This window comes from Mandrillus leucophaeus, unplaced genomic scaffold (assembly GCF_000951045.1).
Source record: "Mandrillus leucophaeus isolate KB7577 unplaced genomic scaffold, Mleu.le_1.0 Scaffold629, whole genome shotgun sequence".
NCBI classification, from domain to species: Eukaryota; Metazoa; Chordata; class Mammalia; order Primates; family Cercopithecidae; genus Mandrillus; species Mandrillus leucophaeus.
This window is the reverse complement of record NW_012106797.1, coordinates 1,152,876-1,168,227: the sequence shown is the minus strand read 5'-3', so window position 1 is coordinate 1,168,227 and position 15,352 is coordinate 1,152,876. Positions and strand designations below refer to the sequence as shown.

Below are 15,352 nucleotides of genomic sequence, written 5' to 3'. Positions count from 1 at the left end.
CCCGCCTCCAAAATTGAATCCCACCTCCCTACCTCATTCCTCCCTCAGAGATTAGATACTCCTCCGTAATCTTAAGAAGGCTACACAAGGATAGAGATCCGTCTTCTGTAACTGCTTCCTGCTGAGTTTACGGTGTAGGCCCTATCTAGCATCAGAGAAGTGAAAATCTCTGGATAACTGATAGGGGCCCAGAGACAGGATGAGTTGGAACCCTTGTGCTAACATTTTCTTTACCTGGAACTGTTTTAAGACAAAACAAAATGAAACAAAAGAGGTTAAACAGGCAAGGACCAAAAATTAGTAACAAGACAGCCTTCAAAGGTCCTAGAAGAGGTAGCTAAAAGCCGGTTGAAACTTTTGAAGGCACTTTTGATAGTTGACCAGATATAGTTGCAATAAGTGCCCTGGTTGTATCTGTAACCAGGTAGTTTACTTATAGATCTCTTGAATATTAATCTCAACCTGTCTGGAGTTGTTCATATATGTGCAGCAGGTTTTATTAATAACTGCACATGCTCTACCTTGTTCAGCTAGTAAATAGTCCAGTGCTAGTCTGTTATTGAGAAATACATTTGCCAAAGAGTCTAGGGACTCTTGAATTCTCTTTAGTGCATGACCTGTGTTGGTGGCTAAGGATTCTAGGGTTTGAGTCAAGTTGTTTAGGGTTCACTTGTGGTAAGCAAAGCCACCCAAGGGTACTGCTGCCCCGATTCCTGCCAGAATTAATCCTATTGCTTATTTACTTCTGGTGTTATTTGGGTCTCATGACAGTGACCCCTGAAGGGGCAAGAGTGGTCAACATACATTCACCTCAGTTCCAAGTTTTGATACATAAGGGAAAGCTACTCCTAGAAGAGCAGATGTTGACTTTTAACTATTCAGAATTAAAAGACAAAGAGCAGATGACTACCTGGGGAATCAGGAGTGGTTATGGGGTGTGACTTCCTCCCATTCATGGCCACAAAGAAAAATGAGCTGAATTAGGGCACAAACGGAGACCCTATGGGGTGTGATCTTTATTCTTTGTTGCCAACTTGAGTCTATAGAGATACTTTCCCCCATTCTAATAGGGGTAGTTGAACAATTATTTTCTGAAAGAGGGTGGCACTGCCACCTTCCCAGACTAGGTAGTTAGTTGTTTTCCCCTATATATTGTAATCCAGGAAAAGCCACCATATATAGTCTCCTTGTTTTCAAGTGGAATCCCATTTACCTCACTGTGGCATTGGTATGTTGGCAGCTAGAGTTGGATTCAGAGCATTGCAGGGAAACTTCTGCTTTAGTGTCCTTAACACAAAAGGTGCAGAAGGTAGAATCGTGAGTGCACTGGAGGTATACATAGCCAACTTCCCAGGTCCAGGTAATGGTGGGAGGTTCAGGTGGAATTTGTTCAGTAGGGAGAGTTTGTTCCACTTAGCAAGTAGGGGTTTGGGTATTTCAGGATTGCTGTGGTTAGTTAGGCAGTTTGGGGGACATGTTTGTGAGATTTTTCTGGATAAGCCAGAAGATTGAAATCTTTATCCTGGGGATGTTGATGACAAATCTAGCAACCATGAAGGTGGTGCCCTGATGCTATAATTTTTGAAACATTTACTGTAGAATTATGTTTCTAGCCACAACAGCTCAGGGTAATTGGGAGAGAAAACAAGATTAATAGTGACAACATGATGTCTGCAATTGGGCCTTAGCATGGCCTCTACACCCAACAAGGACAAGAGCGGTGTTTCCTGGGAGGTTGGCTAAAGTGATTGAAGAGAAGTATTACACTATTTTGCTCCCCCACTGCTCAAAAGGGTTCAAGGACCGATGAGTACCCACTCACCTCCACTCTTGTCTGGCCCAGAACATCCCCTGGCTACAAGTTTCCTGACTCCAAGTCCCCTGGCCACAGGATTCCCACCAAGGGATACAGTTGGACCTGGAGCAGGCAGCATAATATCTTAGCATCGGCACAGGTGAAAATAAAATCTTTGCCATTAACATTGCATCCAGCACCTTCTGACAAAAAGGAGGAATACAGAACAAAAATCAAAATCCATAGCCCCCCAACAGACTGAACAGATGCTCCCTTCCTGGCCAAAGGGAATGGATTTGGGCAGGAGCCCCCCAAACACTTCTAAGCAATATAAAAGTCAAAACCAAAAGCCAAAATAGGTTACACATCAAGAAAAGAAACAACAGCATAGAATTAAGCTATACTGGAAGAAAACACTGCTCCCACAGACCTCTAAGACTAAACATTTTAGCATCAGGCCACAACAGCAGTCATAGTTGGAGCAGAAAAACTCACAGGAGCTGACAAAAAAAGCTAAAAGAGTTAAAATGAATCCAAAAAGCTTTCAAAAGAGTAGATTACAGGATTAAAAAGCAAAATTTCTGGTAATTTAGCAAATCAACATTTTAAGAAAATTGAGTTTTAACATGTAGACCATTCTTTTATTTATTTATTTTTGAGACGGAGTCTTGCTCTTTTGCCAGGCTGGAGTGCAGTGGTGCGATCTCTGCTCACTGCAACCTCCGCCTCCCAGGTTCAAGCGATTCTCCTGTCTCAGCCTCCCGTAACTGGGACTACAGGTATGCGCCACCATGCCCAGCTAATTTTTGTATTTTTAGTAGAAACGGGGTTTCACCATGTTGGCCATGGCCAGGGTGGTCTCGATCTCTTGACCTAGTGATCCACCCGCCTTGGCCTCCCAAAGTGCTGGGATTACAGGGGTGAGTCACTGCACCCGGCTAGACTGTTCTTTAGCAAGTGTATTATAAACAATTTCCTTCTAATTATGACAAGTTTAATCATACACAAAATTTCTTTTATAAAGTCTCCTTTATGAACCTTGTCATGACATAACACAGACCCTCTACAACATGCTTGAATTTTCTGACTTGTCTGATACGGTTTAGCTCTGTGTCCCCACCCAAATCTCATGTTGAGTTGTAATCCCCACATGTTAGAGGAGGGGCCAGATGGGAGGTGATTGAATCGTGGGGGTGGAATTTCCCCTTGCTGTTCTTGTGATAGTGAATGACTTCTTATGAGATGTAGTTCAAAAGTGTGTAGTGCTTCCCCCTTCACTCTCTTCCTCCTGCACGGCAATGTAAAGCAGGTACTTGCTTCCCCTTTGCCCTTAAGTTTCCTGAGGCCTCCCCAACCATGCTTCCTGTTCAGCCCGAGAAATGGTGAGTCAATTAAAAATTAAACCTCTTTTCTGCATAAAATACCCAGTCTCAAGTAGTTCTTTATAGCAGTGTGAGAACAGACTAATACAGAAAATTGGTACCAGAGAAGTAGGGCATTGTTCAAAAGATACTTGAAAATATGGAAGTGACTTTGGAACTGGGTAATGGGCAGGGTTGGACAGTTTGGAGGGCTCAGAAGAAGACAGGAAGATAACAGAAAGTTTGGAATTTCCTAGAGACTTGTTGAATGGTTTTGACCAGAATACTGATAGTGATATGGACAGTGAAATTCAGGCTGAGGTGGTTTCAGATGGAGATGAGGAACTCATTGGGAATTTGAACAGAGGTGACTCTTCCTGTGATTTAGCAAAGAGACTGGTGGTGTTGTGCCTCTGCTTTAAGGATCTGTGGAACTTTGAACTTGAGAGAGATGATTTAAGGTATCTGGCAGAAGAAATTTCTAAGCAGTAAAGTATTCAGGATGTGGCCTGGTTACTTCTAAAAGCCTGTGTTCATTTGCATAAACAAAGAAATGGCCTAAAACTGGAACTTATGTTTAAAAGGGAAGCAGAGCATAGAAATTTGGAAAATTTGCAGCCTGACTATGTGGTAGAAAAGAAAAACCCATTTACTGGGGAGGGATTCAAGCCTGCAGAAATTTGCATAAGTAAAGAGGAGCCAAATGTTAATAGCCCAGAAAGTGGGGGAAATGCCTTTAGGGCGTTTCAGACACCTTCATGGCAGCCCTTCCCATCACAGGCGAGGAGGCCTAAGAGGGAAAAACGGTTGCGTGGGCCAGGCCCAGTGTCCTGCTGCTCTGTGCAGCCTCAGGACATGGCACCCTGCATCCCAGCTGCTCCAGCTTCAGCTGTGGTTGAAAGGGGCAAAGGTACAGATCAGGCCATTACTTCAAAGGGTGCAAGCCCCAAGCCTTTGCAGCTTCCATGTGGTATTGATTCTATGAGTGCAAAAAGGCCAAGAATTGAGGTTTGGAAACTTCTGCTTAGATTTCAGAGGATGTGTGGAAACGTCTGGATGTCCAGGCAAAAGTCTGCTGCAGGAACAGAGCCCTCATGGAGAACCTCTACTAGGGCAGTGCAGAGGGGAAACATGGGGTGGGAACCCCCAACCCCCAGCATCCCAAATGGGGCTCTGCCTAGTGGAGCTGTGAGAAGAGGGCCACCATCCTCCAGACCCCAGAATGTTAGATCCACCAACACTTTGCACTGTGCACCTGGAAAAGTTGCAGGCAGTCAACACCAGCTCCTGAAAGCAGTTATGGGGGCTCTACCCTGTAGAACCACAGGGGTGGAGCTGCCCAGGGTCTTGGTAATGAATGAGTTCTCACGTGATATGATTGTTTAAAAGTGTGTTGCACTTCCCCCTTCATTCTCTTCCTCCTGTGCCACCATGTGTAGAAGGTACTTGCTTCCCCTTCACACTTCCACCATGATTATAAGTTTCCTGAGGCCTCCTCAACTGTGTTTCCTGTACGGCCTGCAGAACTGTGAGTCAGTTAAACCTTTTTTTTTTTTTTTTTCATAAATCACCCAATCTCAGGTAGTTCTTTATAGCAGTGTGAGAATGGACTAATACATTGTCCTATGTTACCTCTTTCTTGAATAACCAGACATTTTACTTTAGGACAAGAATTTACTATGCAAGATTTCTCCCTCATATAAAATTACTCTTTTTTATATCCTTCTTTGCAAAACAGAGAGAAAACATTTCTATCCATAACATTCTTTATGTCTCTCTTTTCTACTTAATGGTTTCCTCATATTTTGAACTTCCCTTTTAATAACTTCCAAATTAAACAAAAAATGTTTTCCCAATAAAAAATACATTTCTTTAGCACATTTTATGTAAACCTAGCAAGAAATCCTGAACTGCCTACCAGACATTAGAATTTTATAGATGAGGACCATTTTATCATTTTTAGATTTTATACCATACAATAAGCTCAATCCTATTCTATTCTATTCTATTCTATTCTATTCTATTCTATTCTATTCTATTCTATTCTATCTATTCTCATGCCATTTAAAACGTTTTAAAGCCTATGAACATAAATAATTTGCCTAGGAAAGGGTTGCCAAAGGGGAGACCTCAGAGGCCCTGACTTGCTGGAGAACCTACCTGGTAGCGGAGACACTGAGAAAAAAGGTAGCCACTTGTCAGCTGCTGTAGGTGTCTGTCCATTTGAGGTCAGAAGCCTGTGAACTCCCAGTTCCTTTGACCAAGAGGGACAGTTACAAGCAAAGCAGTTATAAGACAGCTCCCAAGAAGGGACTTGCAACTGGCTATTAGGAAAATAATACTTTTAACTTTAGGACACAAAAGGGCAAGACTAATATTCCCCTAGGGAGAGGGGCTATAACCCACAGTCCTAAAGGGAATGTTAATGCCAGAAACCCCAGAGCATCTGGGGTGCAGTCTAGAATACCAATGCTGAAAACCCGGAGTGCCTGCATTTCAGCCAATGAGGGTCCCCTCACTAATGCCGAAAAACCTGGCGTACCCAGGGTGCAACCAGCAGTGTCCCACAATCAAGTTGAGGTCACAGAATGTGACTCTGGTGTCCCACAGTCAACACACTGGGGGAACCTCTCACAACTAAGTGTCCCACCTTAAACAGTTGCCCACATACAGTTAACAGAAAGTTAAAAGCAAACAATAAGACTGCATACATTTTAGGATTGAAAATGGAATGACTGGTGGAATAATAAAATAGAAGGGCGAGAACCAGTGGAAGAAGTGCTTAGGATATGTTTCAGGGCACACTAATGATGGGGGCTTTTAACTGACCACTTAGCCAAAGGCTTTTGTTCCCTAGCTTACCTGATATTATGGGGAGTGGTAGAGGGGACACACCCATCCACAGAAGCCAAAATGTGACCAGTCTTCCCCATGGGACTTGGGCGAAGGTCCCTCCAGGTTCCCTCATCTAGAGTGGGCTCAGCTGCTGCAGTGGGAGGAGCTTGCACAGGGACTGGTGACCTACTGGTCTGCTTGTCAGAGCAGTGGGTCCCATATGAGGCAGTGGCACTATAGCCACTTTCTCATCTGCTCAGCTGTGCTGTCTGCCAGGAAAAATTGTGGCTCTCAAAAGAGCCTTTGATTAGTGTTAGAGCTCAGGCATTACAGCTCTGCTTAGTTACCTCTCTGCTCATCTCACACGCTGCCATCTCTCACTGTCTTGTTAACTGCTGTCTCTTGTCCCTTGCTGTTTTCTCACTGCTTCTCTGACTGCCATCTCTCATTGGCTCTTGCCAATCACCTTCTCTCCATCTCTGCTGTTGCATCATCTTGCCTCTCTTCCTCTCACCACCATCTCTGCTTTCTTCATCCCTTCGCGGTTACCAGATGTTTCAGGACAGAGAAGCCCCCAGCTTAGCCCAGGAGGGTTCTTGGCTTCACCTAGGAAGGAATTCAAGGGTGAGCTGGTAGTGTTAAACAGCAACTTTTATTGAAGTGGCTTTATACAGCAGCAGCAGAAGTACTGCTCCTTGTAGAACAGGGCTACCCGACAGGCAGGGTGCCTAGAGTAGCAGCTCAGAGGCAGTTCTGCATATTTATACCCGCTTTTAATTATATGCAAATTTAAGGGGTGGTTTATGCAGAAATTTCTAGGAAAATGGTGGTAACTTCCAGGTTGCTGGATCCTTGTCATGGAAAGGAGTGGTAACTTCTAGGTGTTGCCATGGCAATGCTAAATTGACAAGGCATGCTGGTGGGCGTGTCTTATGGAAACTGCTCCTGGCCTGTTTTATCTAGTCATCCATATGGTTCAGTGTCTGAGCCCTGCCTGCAGAATCAATCAAGTCCTGTCTCCTTCCTTATATTCAAACTAGATTTTTGTTATCTAGTTGAAAAAATTAAATTAGTAGTAATACTAGCTCTTTTATCTTTTTCTGCCATGTGTTGTTTTAAGTAGCTATAGACTTCATTTAGTAAATCAACTTGTTCTGTAAAGCACTCTAAGATGGAAGTTGGATGGGGACCAAATTGCTGTCTTCCTAAAAGGGGGTTTGGAAATGACTCTACTTCCTTTGAAGAAAAAAGAAATAGTCCCAGAAGTTGTGAATATTTCATGTTAGTGCTCAAAAGCATGCTCTTATATAGCAAATATATACTAAATGAGACTTATATTGTTTACCAGAGTTTGCTATCTAATAGATTTTGTACACTTCTCAAGATAGTGTTAATGAATACATCAAAACTTTGTTTTAGACATGATTCAATAATGGAATAAATGTCTGTGTATTCATTATTCAGTTTAAGAGGGAAAAAAGTCACAAGATTGTGTGCCCTTCCCCAATATTCCTTCTCTTGTCTTCAGATATAATCACTATCTTGAATTTAGTGGTTTTTTGTTTAGTTTTAGAGTTTTTCAATAAGTATAAACAATAAATATTATATGGCATAGTTTAATATAAACGATGTTCTTGCCATAAGTAACATTTTATTCAACATTGTTTTTGAGATTCGTTCTTTGTTTCCACTGCTCTGTTTATAGTGACTACTACAGTTTATCTGTTCCTCATTTAATGGATGTTTAGGTTATTATTTTTGGTATTAAAAGCAATGCTCTAATGAAGATTCTTATCATATCTTTTGGACACGTGAGTGTTTTCACTTAGATTTATACATGGGGTGTATTTAGGGATTATGCACATCTTAATATTGTTAAATTTTAAACCTTTTAGCAGTCTGATAGATTTCTCTTGGCTCAACAGACATTTCACACGTGGCCACAGACTATCACACTTTAAACTCCATTAGATTTGTATAATTTATCTCAGCATGCCCCAACCCCCAGGCCACAGACCAGCACCAGTCCATGGCCTATTAGGAAACAGGCTGCACGACAGGTGGTGAGTGGCGGGTAAGCAAGCATTATCGCCTGAATTCTGCCTCCTGTCATATCAGTGGTGGCGTTAGAATCTTATAGGAGTGTGAACTCTATTGTGAACTGCACATGTGAGGGATCTAGGTTGTGCATTCCTTATGAGAATCTAATGCCTTATGATCTAAGGTGGAACAGTTTCATCCCAAAATTATCTCCCTACCCCGTCCATGGGAAAATTGTTTTCCATGAAACTAGCCACTGGTTTCAGAAAGATTGTAGACCTCTGATTTATATGATATCTCAGGCTTTCATTTGGATTCCATGATTATTACTGAATTGTATATCTTTTTGTGGATTTATTGATTTTATTCTTTGCTTCCCACCCACCCCATCCCCTTATTTGATTTGTTGATACTCTTTATACTTGATAATAGTTTGTTGACTGAATGTATTGCAGATACTGCTCTCAGTGTGTGACTTATTCTTCCGTGTCATTTATGGTTAGCCTAGCCAAATGTATCAGCTTTTAAAAATGATATATGCATTCTGCATCTTGTTAACATGATTTATAAAGATTTTTAAATTTTCTTCTAAAATGTAAAGTCTTGTTTTTTCACATTTAGATATTTTAATGTGCCTTAAAATTTTTGTGTACACAGTGTTTCTTTTTAAGGATTTTGTGGAAATAAAACATCTAAAATTATCTAGATTCCTTTAATGGATGTATTATCTTAACTTATATTTTAAGGTGATGCATGGCAAGTATGCAATTTATTCATTTGTATAGACTATGTATGAGTAATTGTAATTATTTTTTTTAACGACCTATGCTTATATCACTAACAAGTGAAGGAACACATCCTAAATAGAATGTTTTAATTATCTCAAGAGAAATTCAACCTTTCAGTAAACCAAAACTTTTCTTTTTACCTTTTTTATTTTTTCAAAATATAATCATTCATTATAAATTGGAACTTTAATTTGACAGAAACATTTGTATTTATTTCTATAATTTATTTGTATTATTTGAAAGTTGAAGTCTTCTTATTTTTTGGTGTTTCTTTCAGAGCTCTGATTATACAAAACCAGGAGACATTGACCCTACATCTGTAACAAGTCCCAAAGATCCAGAAGATATACCAACATTTGATGAATGGAAGAAGAAAGTTATGGAAGTAGAAAAAGAAAAAAGTAAGGAAGTTTTTGAGTTCTTTAAACATTTTCTTTTTTTTTTTAAGTTTATGGTGTAGTTTTAATATGCTTTCTTTTTTTGATTGGTAAAACAAAATAAAACTTACTTTTGAAAACTTTTTAAAGGTGAAACTTACCAAGTTGATGTTGATCCATCCATATATCATGTACCTGTATATAATTACATACAGTTCTAGTTTTAATTGAAATCCATTCTTGTAAATTATTAAGCGAGCATAAAATAAGGCATAGCAGTGATTTCCATCACAGTTAATACAAGGAAAATTGAGGCATGGAAGCTATTTTAAAATTCATGTGGAACTCAAAAAGAACTTGCATAAAATCCTTGAGTTTAAAATATTCTTTAACTTACCAAAAGATGTTTTACATATGGTGTTTCAAGAACATACCTAAAGAAAAGCTTGCTTATGTTATGAGGGAGAGGAGGGTGACTAAAATTATAGTTAATTTATTCCCTGTGTGATGGGTTGTTAGGTGCAGCACACCACCGTGGCACATGTTTACCTATGTAACAAACCTGCACGTCTTGCGTGTGTACCCCAGAGCGTAAAAAAATAATAATTTAAAAAATACATCCTTAATAGATGTTTATAATAGATGTAAATACAGAAAGCTTTGATTCTCATGGACAAGCTTCATTTTGTGAGTTATATTACTTAGACATAAATTAATGTAGAATTTTGTAGTTAATTTGTTTCTGGGGGATATTTTAAAGCTGTTGAGGTGGAGCACTTTCATTTTTTGTAAATTTTTAAAATATTCTCTCAAGTGTTAAAACCTATTCTTTTCTAGAAGACAGCTTATTGCTTTTGAGATCAGTGTTGCTAGAGGTATTTTCAGTCATAATCAAATATATGTATATTTATAATAAGGTTTGTCTGCAGGTCAGTCAATGCATCCATCTTCTAATGGAGGTTCACATGCCACCAAAAAGGTCCAGAAAAATCGAAATAATTATGCCTCAGTAGAATGCGGTGCCAAAATTCTAGCAGCTAATCCAGAAGCCAAGGTAGGTACTTAAGTATAAAATTTTATATATATAGGAAATTAACAACTTTTAAAAATATAGGCATTTGTTTACTGGGAACTATATTTTAATGTGAGATATTTTCCTTATTCCCTAACAAAAGCAGAATATGCTTTTCAAAACATTATCTTGTATGAATTCTTATTTATATTCACTGATATATTTTACCCTGCATTTTTTAACTTTTAAAAACCGTATGAAATTTTAAAAAGGAACTAACTAAAATATTATTTTTTTCTTTAAAGTAACAGACATTGAATTTTAAATGTACTGTCGTGACACTAATTTAATGCTGTAGCCATGAATGGTGAATCTTAGCTACTTTTATGCTTTTTTCCCAAGTGAGTGTTTTAAAGTCTTAGGTGTACTTAAGATCTAAAAATACAGAAGTCCTAGAAAACTTAAAGTTAAAATAAATACTTTCTTCATTATTCCTAAAGTAATTTGTTTCCTTTCCTCTTTTTAAAATAGAGCACATCTGCTATTCTTATAGAAAATATGGATCTTTATATGTTGAATCCTTGCAGCACTAAAATTTGGTGAGTAATAGACAGTTTTAAAGAGTACATTCTGCATATATATGCATATTATGTTAAGCTTTTGCATTAGGGTTAATCATTTAACAAGCATTTATGATTGATTAGTGCTGATGCTATGCAAAACTGAGGACAGAATGCCTTCCTTTCCTTTTGAGGAGGTCACAAAAAGAAAAAAGTGACAGACCTGGTTAAACAATTATGAAATGGTATAAAAAGTACTGTTGAAAGGGTGTTATTGAAAGAGTGATGATGTGTAACTGGAAGAGGAGATGAGAGAAGGCTTCCTGGAAGAGGTAATTCCTGAGCTGAACCTTGAAGGATTAATAGGAAGTGGCAGATGAATGAGTCAGAAGTATTCAGGAACTTTAAGAATAAGGGGGTAATGCTGAAAAGGAGTATGTTTCTTCTGGGTGACTGTTAGGTATTACAAGAAGAAAGGTGCCATGAGAGTAGGGGTGGAACATAAGCCTGGAGCATTCATTTATCTATAAGTAGGCCATTCGGTGCTATGTATACCCAACTTAAACATTTTTGAACTTAAAGACCATGAAGTACAGTATTTGATTTAAGTAAGGAAGTGACATGATCTCACTGGCATTTTAGGAAGGCTTGTCCTCAAAGGGTGGCCTACAGAATGGAATTGTAAGCATGGTTTGGAACCTATTGTCATAACCTGAGTGAGAAATAAGGACTATAATTAAGACATAGGCAAGTTGGATTCAGAGGAGAGGAATATATCTGAAAGAGGTTTATGGCAGTTAAAATTGGCAGCTTTTGGTTGGTATTTGGATGTGAAGAAGAGAGAGGCACCCAGGAAATTTTCTGGAATTTTGGCCTCACTGCTTGGATCTATGATTGTGCCATTAACTAAGTATATAGGAAAAGGAAAAGATATATGGGGGAAATTAATGTGATATACTAACAGTTCTATTAGATTACTTGATTTTATTGCAGAAAGCAGCTGTTTGAAAAAACTGAGGAAAACCACCATCGTGTTGATTCACTAGATTGAATGAATTAATGAATTAATAAAATTTTTTTTAACTTAAGGAGGCACTCTTTAAACCTTAAAAATAATGCTTCTTCTTTTCTACTCTTGGCTTTCATTTCTTTTGGAAATGTGCATGTTTAGATTCCACTTGAAAATGAATCATACTACTTAAGGGGAGGGAGAGTAAGGGATGGATTTTGAAAACTTAATTTTTCCTTATGCCATTCAATTTGTAAATTGAATTGAAGAAATGATTATTTGAGATCATAATCTAAATATTTTGAGGTTTTTGTTTTTATTTGTAAAAGCCTCTATTGTCAGTGACAAATTTTTATGCTCAAAAATTTTGTATTTCAAGCAAAGCCATGCTGGGATGAAGTCATATGAAGCAGTCATTTTTTTATTATGGTTTGCAGAATGAGTGATCATAGCTACCCATTTGTATTTTAATGTTTCTGCCAGACAGCATGTATGGTATATGTCATATAATGACACATTTCAGTCAACAATGAACTGCATGTATGAAGGTAGTCCCGTAGGTTATAATACCGTATTTTTACTATGCCTTTTCTATGTTTAGACATACAAATACTTAACATTGTGTTACAGTTGCCCACAATATTTAATACAGCAACATGCTCTGCAAGTATGTAGCCTAGGAGCAATAGTTGTATATATAGCCTAGATGTATAAATAAGCTATACCATCTAGGTTTGTGTGAGTACACTCTGTGATTGTGACAAAACACCTACTGATGCATTTCTCAGATGTATCCCTGTTAAGTGACACATGATTATATTTATGTTTGTAGGTATGTATTTATATATTACTTTTTGCACATTTATGTATGTGTCTTTTCATTGTGTGATTCAAGAGCCTCAGAACATCTTTAACTGATTTCACCTGGTTTAAGTAGATTCCCCCCCCCCCCACCCAATCCCATCTAAGGGAACAGTAAGACCATACTCTCTAACAATAGCTTTATAAGTCTTAACATCTGAAAGAGTGAATTTGTATACCTCATACTCTTCAAAGTGTCTTCACTGTTATTGCCCCATTGTTTTTTCTTTTAAATTTTAGAATTATCTTAAGTGCTATAAAAAATGCTGACATTTCCATTGGAATTTTATCAACTCTGTAGATGAATTTTGGGTTAAGTGACATTTTAGAATACCGAGTCTTCCTATTCTTTCATGTTTTGATTTGATATTTATTGAGTACCTGTTATGCCGCTGATACTAGAAAAACATTTTTTCACAACATAAACTGAGATCTCTGTTGCCATGGCACTTGTATCCTAGAGAGGTGTCAGTCCCTGATCACTAATGAGATTGAGCATATCTTCATGTGTTTGCCATTCAGTTTTTCCTCTCATGTGCAGTCTATCTTTTCCTCTGTTTTCTGTTGATTTATGTGTTTGATTTTTCTTATTGTCTAGTAGAAGTCTAGATAGACTTGGCATTTTGTCTTATAGAATGGGCACAACTTAGTCTATTTTGTAGAACTCTGGATAGGACATTTAAGTTGTGTATGTTACACTTATCTTCCTTCTCTGGTTTATGGACTGTCCTTTTAATTTCTGTATAGTAGCCCCCCCCCGCCTTTTTTTTTTTGGAAACAGAGTCTAACTCTTTTGCCCAAGCTGGAGTGCAGTGCCATGGTCTCCCAGGAGCGTGCCACCACATCCAGCTAATTTATTTTTTAACTTTTTGCAGAGACAGGGTCTTGCCATGTTGCCCAGGCTAGTCTTGAACACCGAGCTTCAAGCGATCCTTTCACCTCAGCCTCCAAAGCCCTGGTATTACAGATGTGAGTCACTGCACGTGGCTTATAGTGTCTTTTGAGGAAACGAACTATTTTAATTTTCACATAGTTGAATTTATCTATCTTACAATGTTGGGATTTTCTGTTTTTAATGTCAGAGATTTCTCCCTGCCCTGAGGTTATAAAGATATTATTTCATGTATTTCCTAAAATTTAAAAACTTTGCACTTTATATTAGGTTTTTATTCTCCTGAAATTGTTTATAGTTTTATATTATTTATGGTATACAGGAAGGGTTCATTCCTTCTCCCCATTTTTTCTGTTTAGATAGTTGTTTATTCAGTAGTTTACATGTTCCCCTCTGATTTCGAATGCAACCTTTATTGTTAAGTTCCCTTATATACATTTTGTTTTTTTGTATTCTCTGTTCTCTTTCATTGGTCAATTTACCATTACCTGCAATGACACCACTTAGCTTTGTAGCTCTTAATATTTGATAAGGCAAGTTTTGTACTTCAGGACTCACTCGGCTATTCTTCTGCTTCTGGTTTTTCTTATAAATGTTAGACTGTTGGCCAGGCGCGGTGACTCACACTTGTAATCCCAGAACTTTGAGAGGCTGAGGTGGGTGGATCACCTGAGGTCAGGAGTTTGAGACCTGGCCAACATGACGAAACCCCATCTCTACTAAAAATACAAAAAATTAGCTGGGTGTGGTGGCAGTCACCTGTAATCCCAGCTACTCGGGAGGCTGAGGCAGGAGAATTGCTTGAACTCAGGAGGTGGAGGTTTCAGTGAGTTGAGATTGCACCATTGCACTCCAGCCTGGGCATCAAGAGTGAAACTCCGTCTAAAAAAAAAAAAATCAGTAAAAAAATAAATCTTAGACTTTCTCTTTTGAATTCCTTGAATGTCATATGAGAATTTTGTTTGGAATTTTATTGGATCTTTAAATGACTTTCAGATACTGAGGTTTTGTATCCATAAGCAGGGCATATCTTTCTTTATTGTCTTTAATGTCTTTCAATAAAGTTATTTTTTTAAAAATTTCCGTGAAAGCATTACATATCTTTGGTTAATTTTCTTCCCGGGCAGCTTTTTAAAAAATTTTGTTTTGTTACTATTGTAAATGATATCTCTTTAAAATTACATTTTGTTGTATACAATTATGCAGTTTTTACATATGGATCTTATATCGGACTACCTTCTTATATTGCCTTATTTTCTAGTAATTAATATGCAGATTCTTCGGTGGTTTCTATGGAGAATTAGACCTTTTCTACCAATTTTTTTTCCATTAAAAAATTTCTGATCCTTTTTATTACATGTTACTTTCGTAATTTTTTTTTGAGACAGAGTCTCGCTCTGTTGCCCAGGCTGGAGTGCAGTGGCACAGTCTCAGCTCACTGCAGCTTCCACCTCCTGTGTTTAAGCGATTCTCCTGCCTCAGCCTCCCAAGTAGCTTGGATTACAGGCACCCGCCTCCACGCCTGGCTAATTTTTGCATTTTTAGTAGAGATGGGGTTTCACCATGTTGGCCAGGCTGGTCTTGAACTCCTCACCTCAAGTAGTCTGCCTGCCTCAACCTCCCAAAGTAATGGGATTACAGGCGTGAGCCACTGCAGCCAGCCAATACATTTTACTTTTTTAGTCATAACATGCTGGCTAGATAGACCCTTGAGAACTAATAAACATGACTGAGCTTAGGATACAGTCTCTGATGGACGGCTATATGCTCAGCTACATCCTGGGGAAAAATGTGAAGTAGTCAATTAGTGTTTATTGATTTA

The 15,352-nt window shown here is 38.4% G+C and overlaps 1 protein-coding gene across 4 annotated transcripts in view; it reads left to right on the top strand.

The window, feature by feature from the left end:
* Nucleotides 1-15,352, top strand: part of SUCO (SUN domain containing ossification factor) — an 83,050-nt gene that overhangs the window by 27,827 nt on the left and 39,871 nt on the right. For all 4 annotated transcript variants that reach the window (XM_012000420.1, XM_012000423.1, XM_012000422.1 and 1 more), the window contains 3 exons: nucleotides 9,097-9,220; nucleotides 10,126-10,250; nucleotides 10,740-10,807. In XM_012000420.1, the coding sequence (XP_011855810.1) occupies nucleotides 9,097-9,220; nucleotides 10,126-10,250; nucleotides 10,740-10,807 (317 nt within the window). The remainder of the gene's footprint in view (nucleotides 1-9,096; nucleotides 9,221-10,125; nucleotides 10,251-10,739; nucleotides 10,808-15,352) is intronic.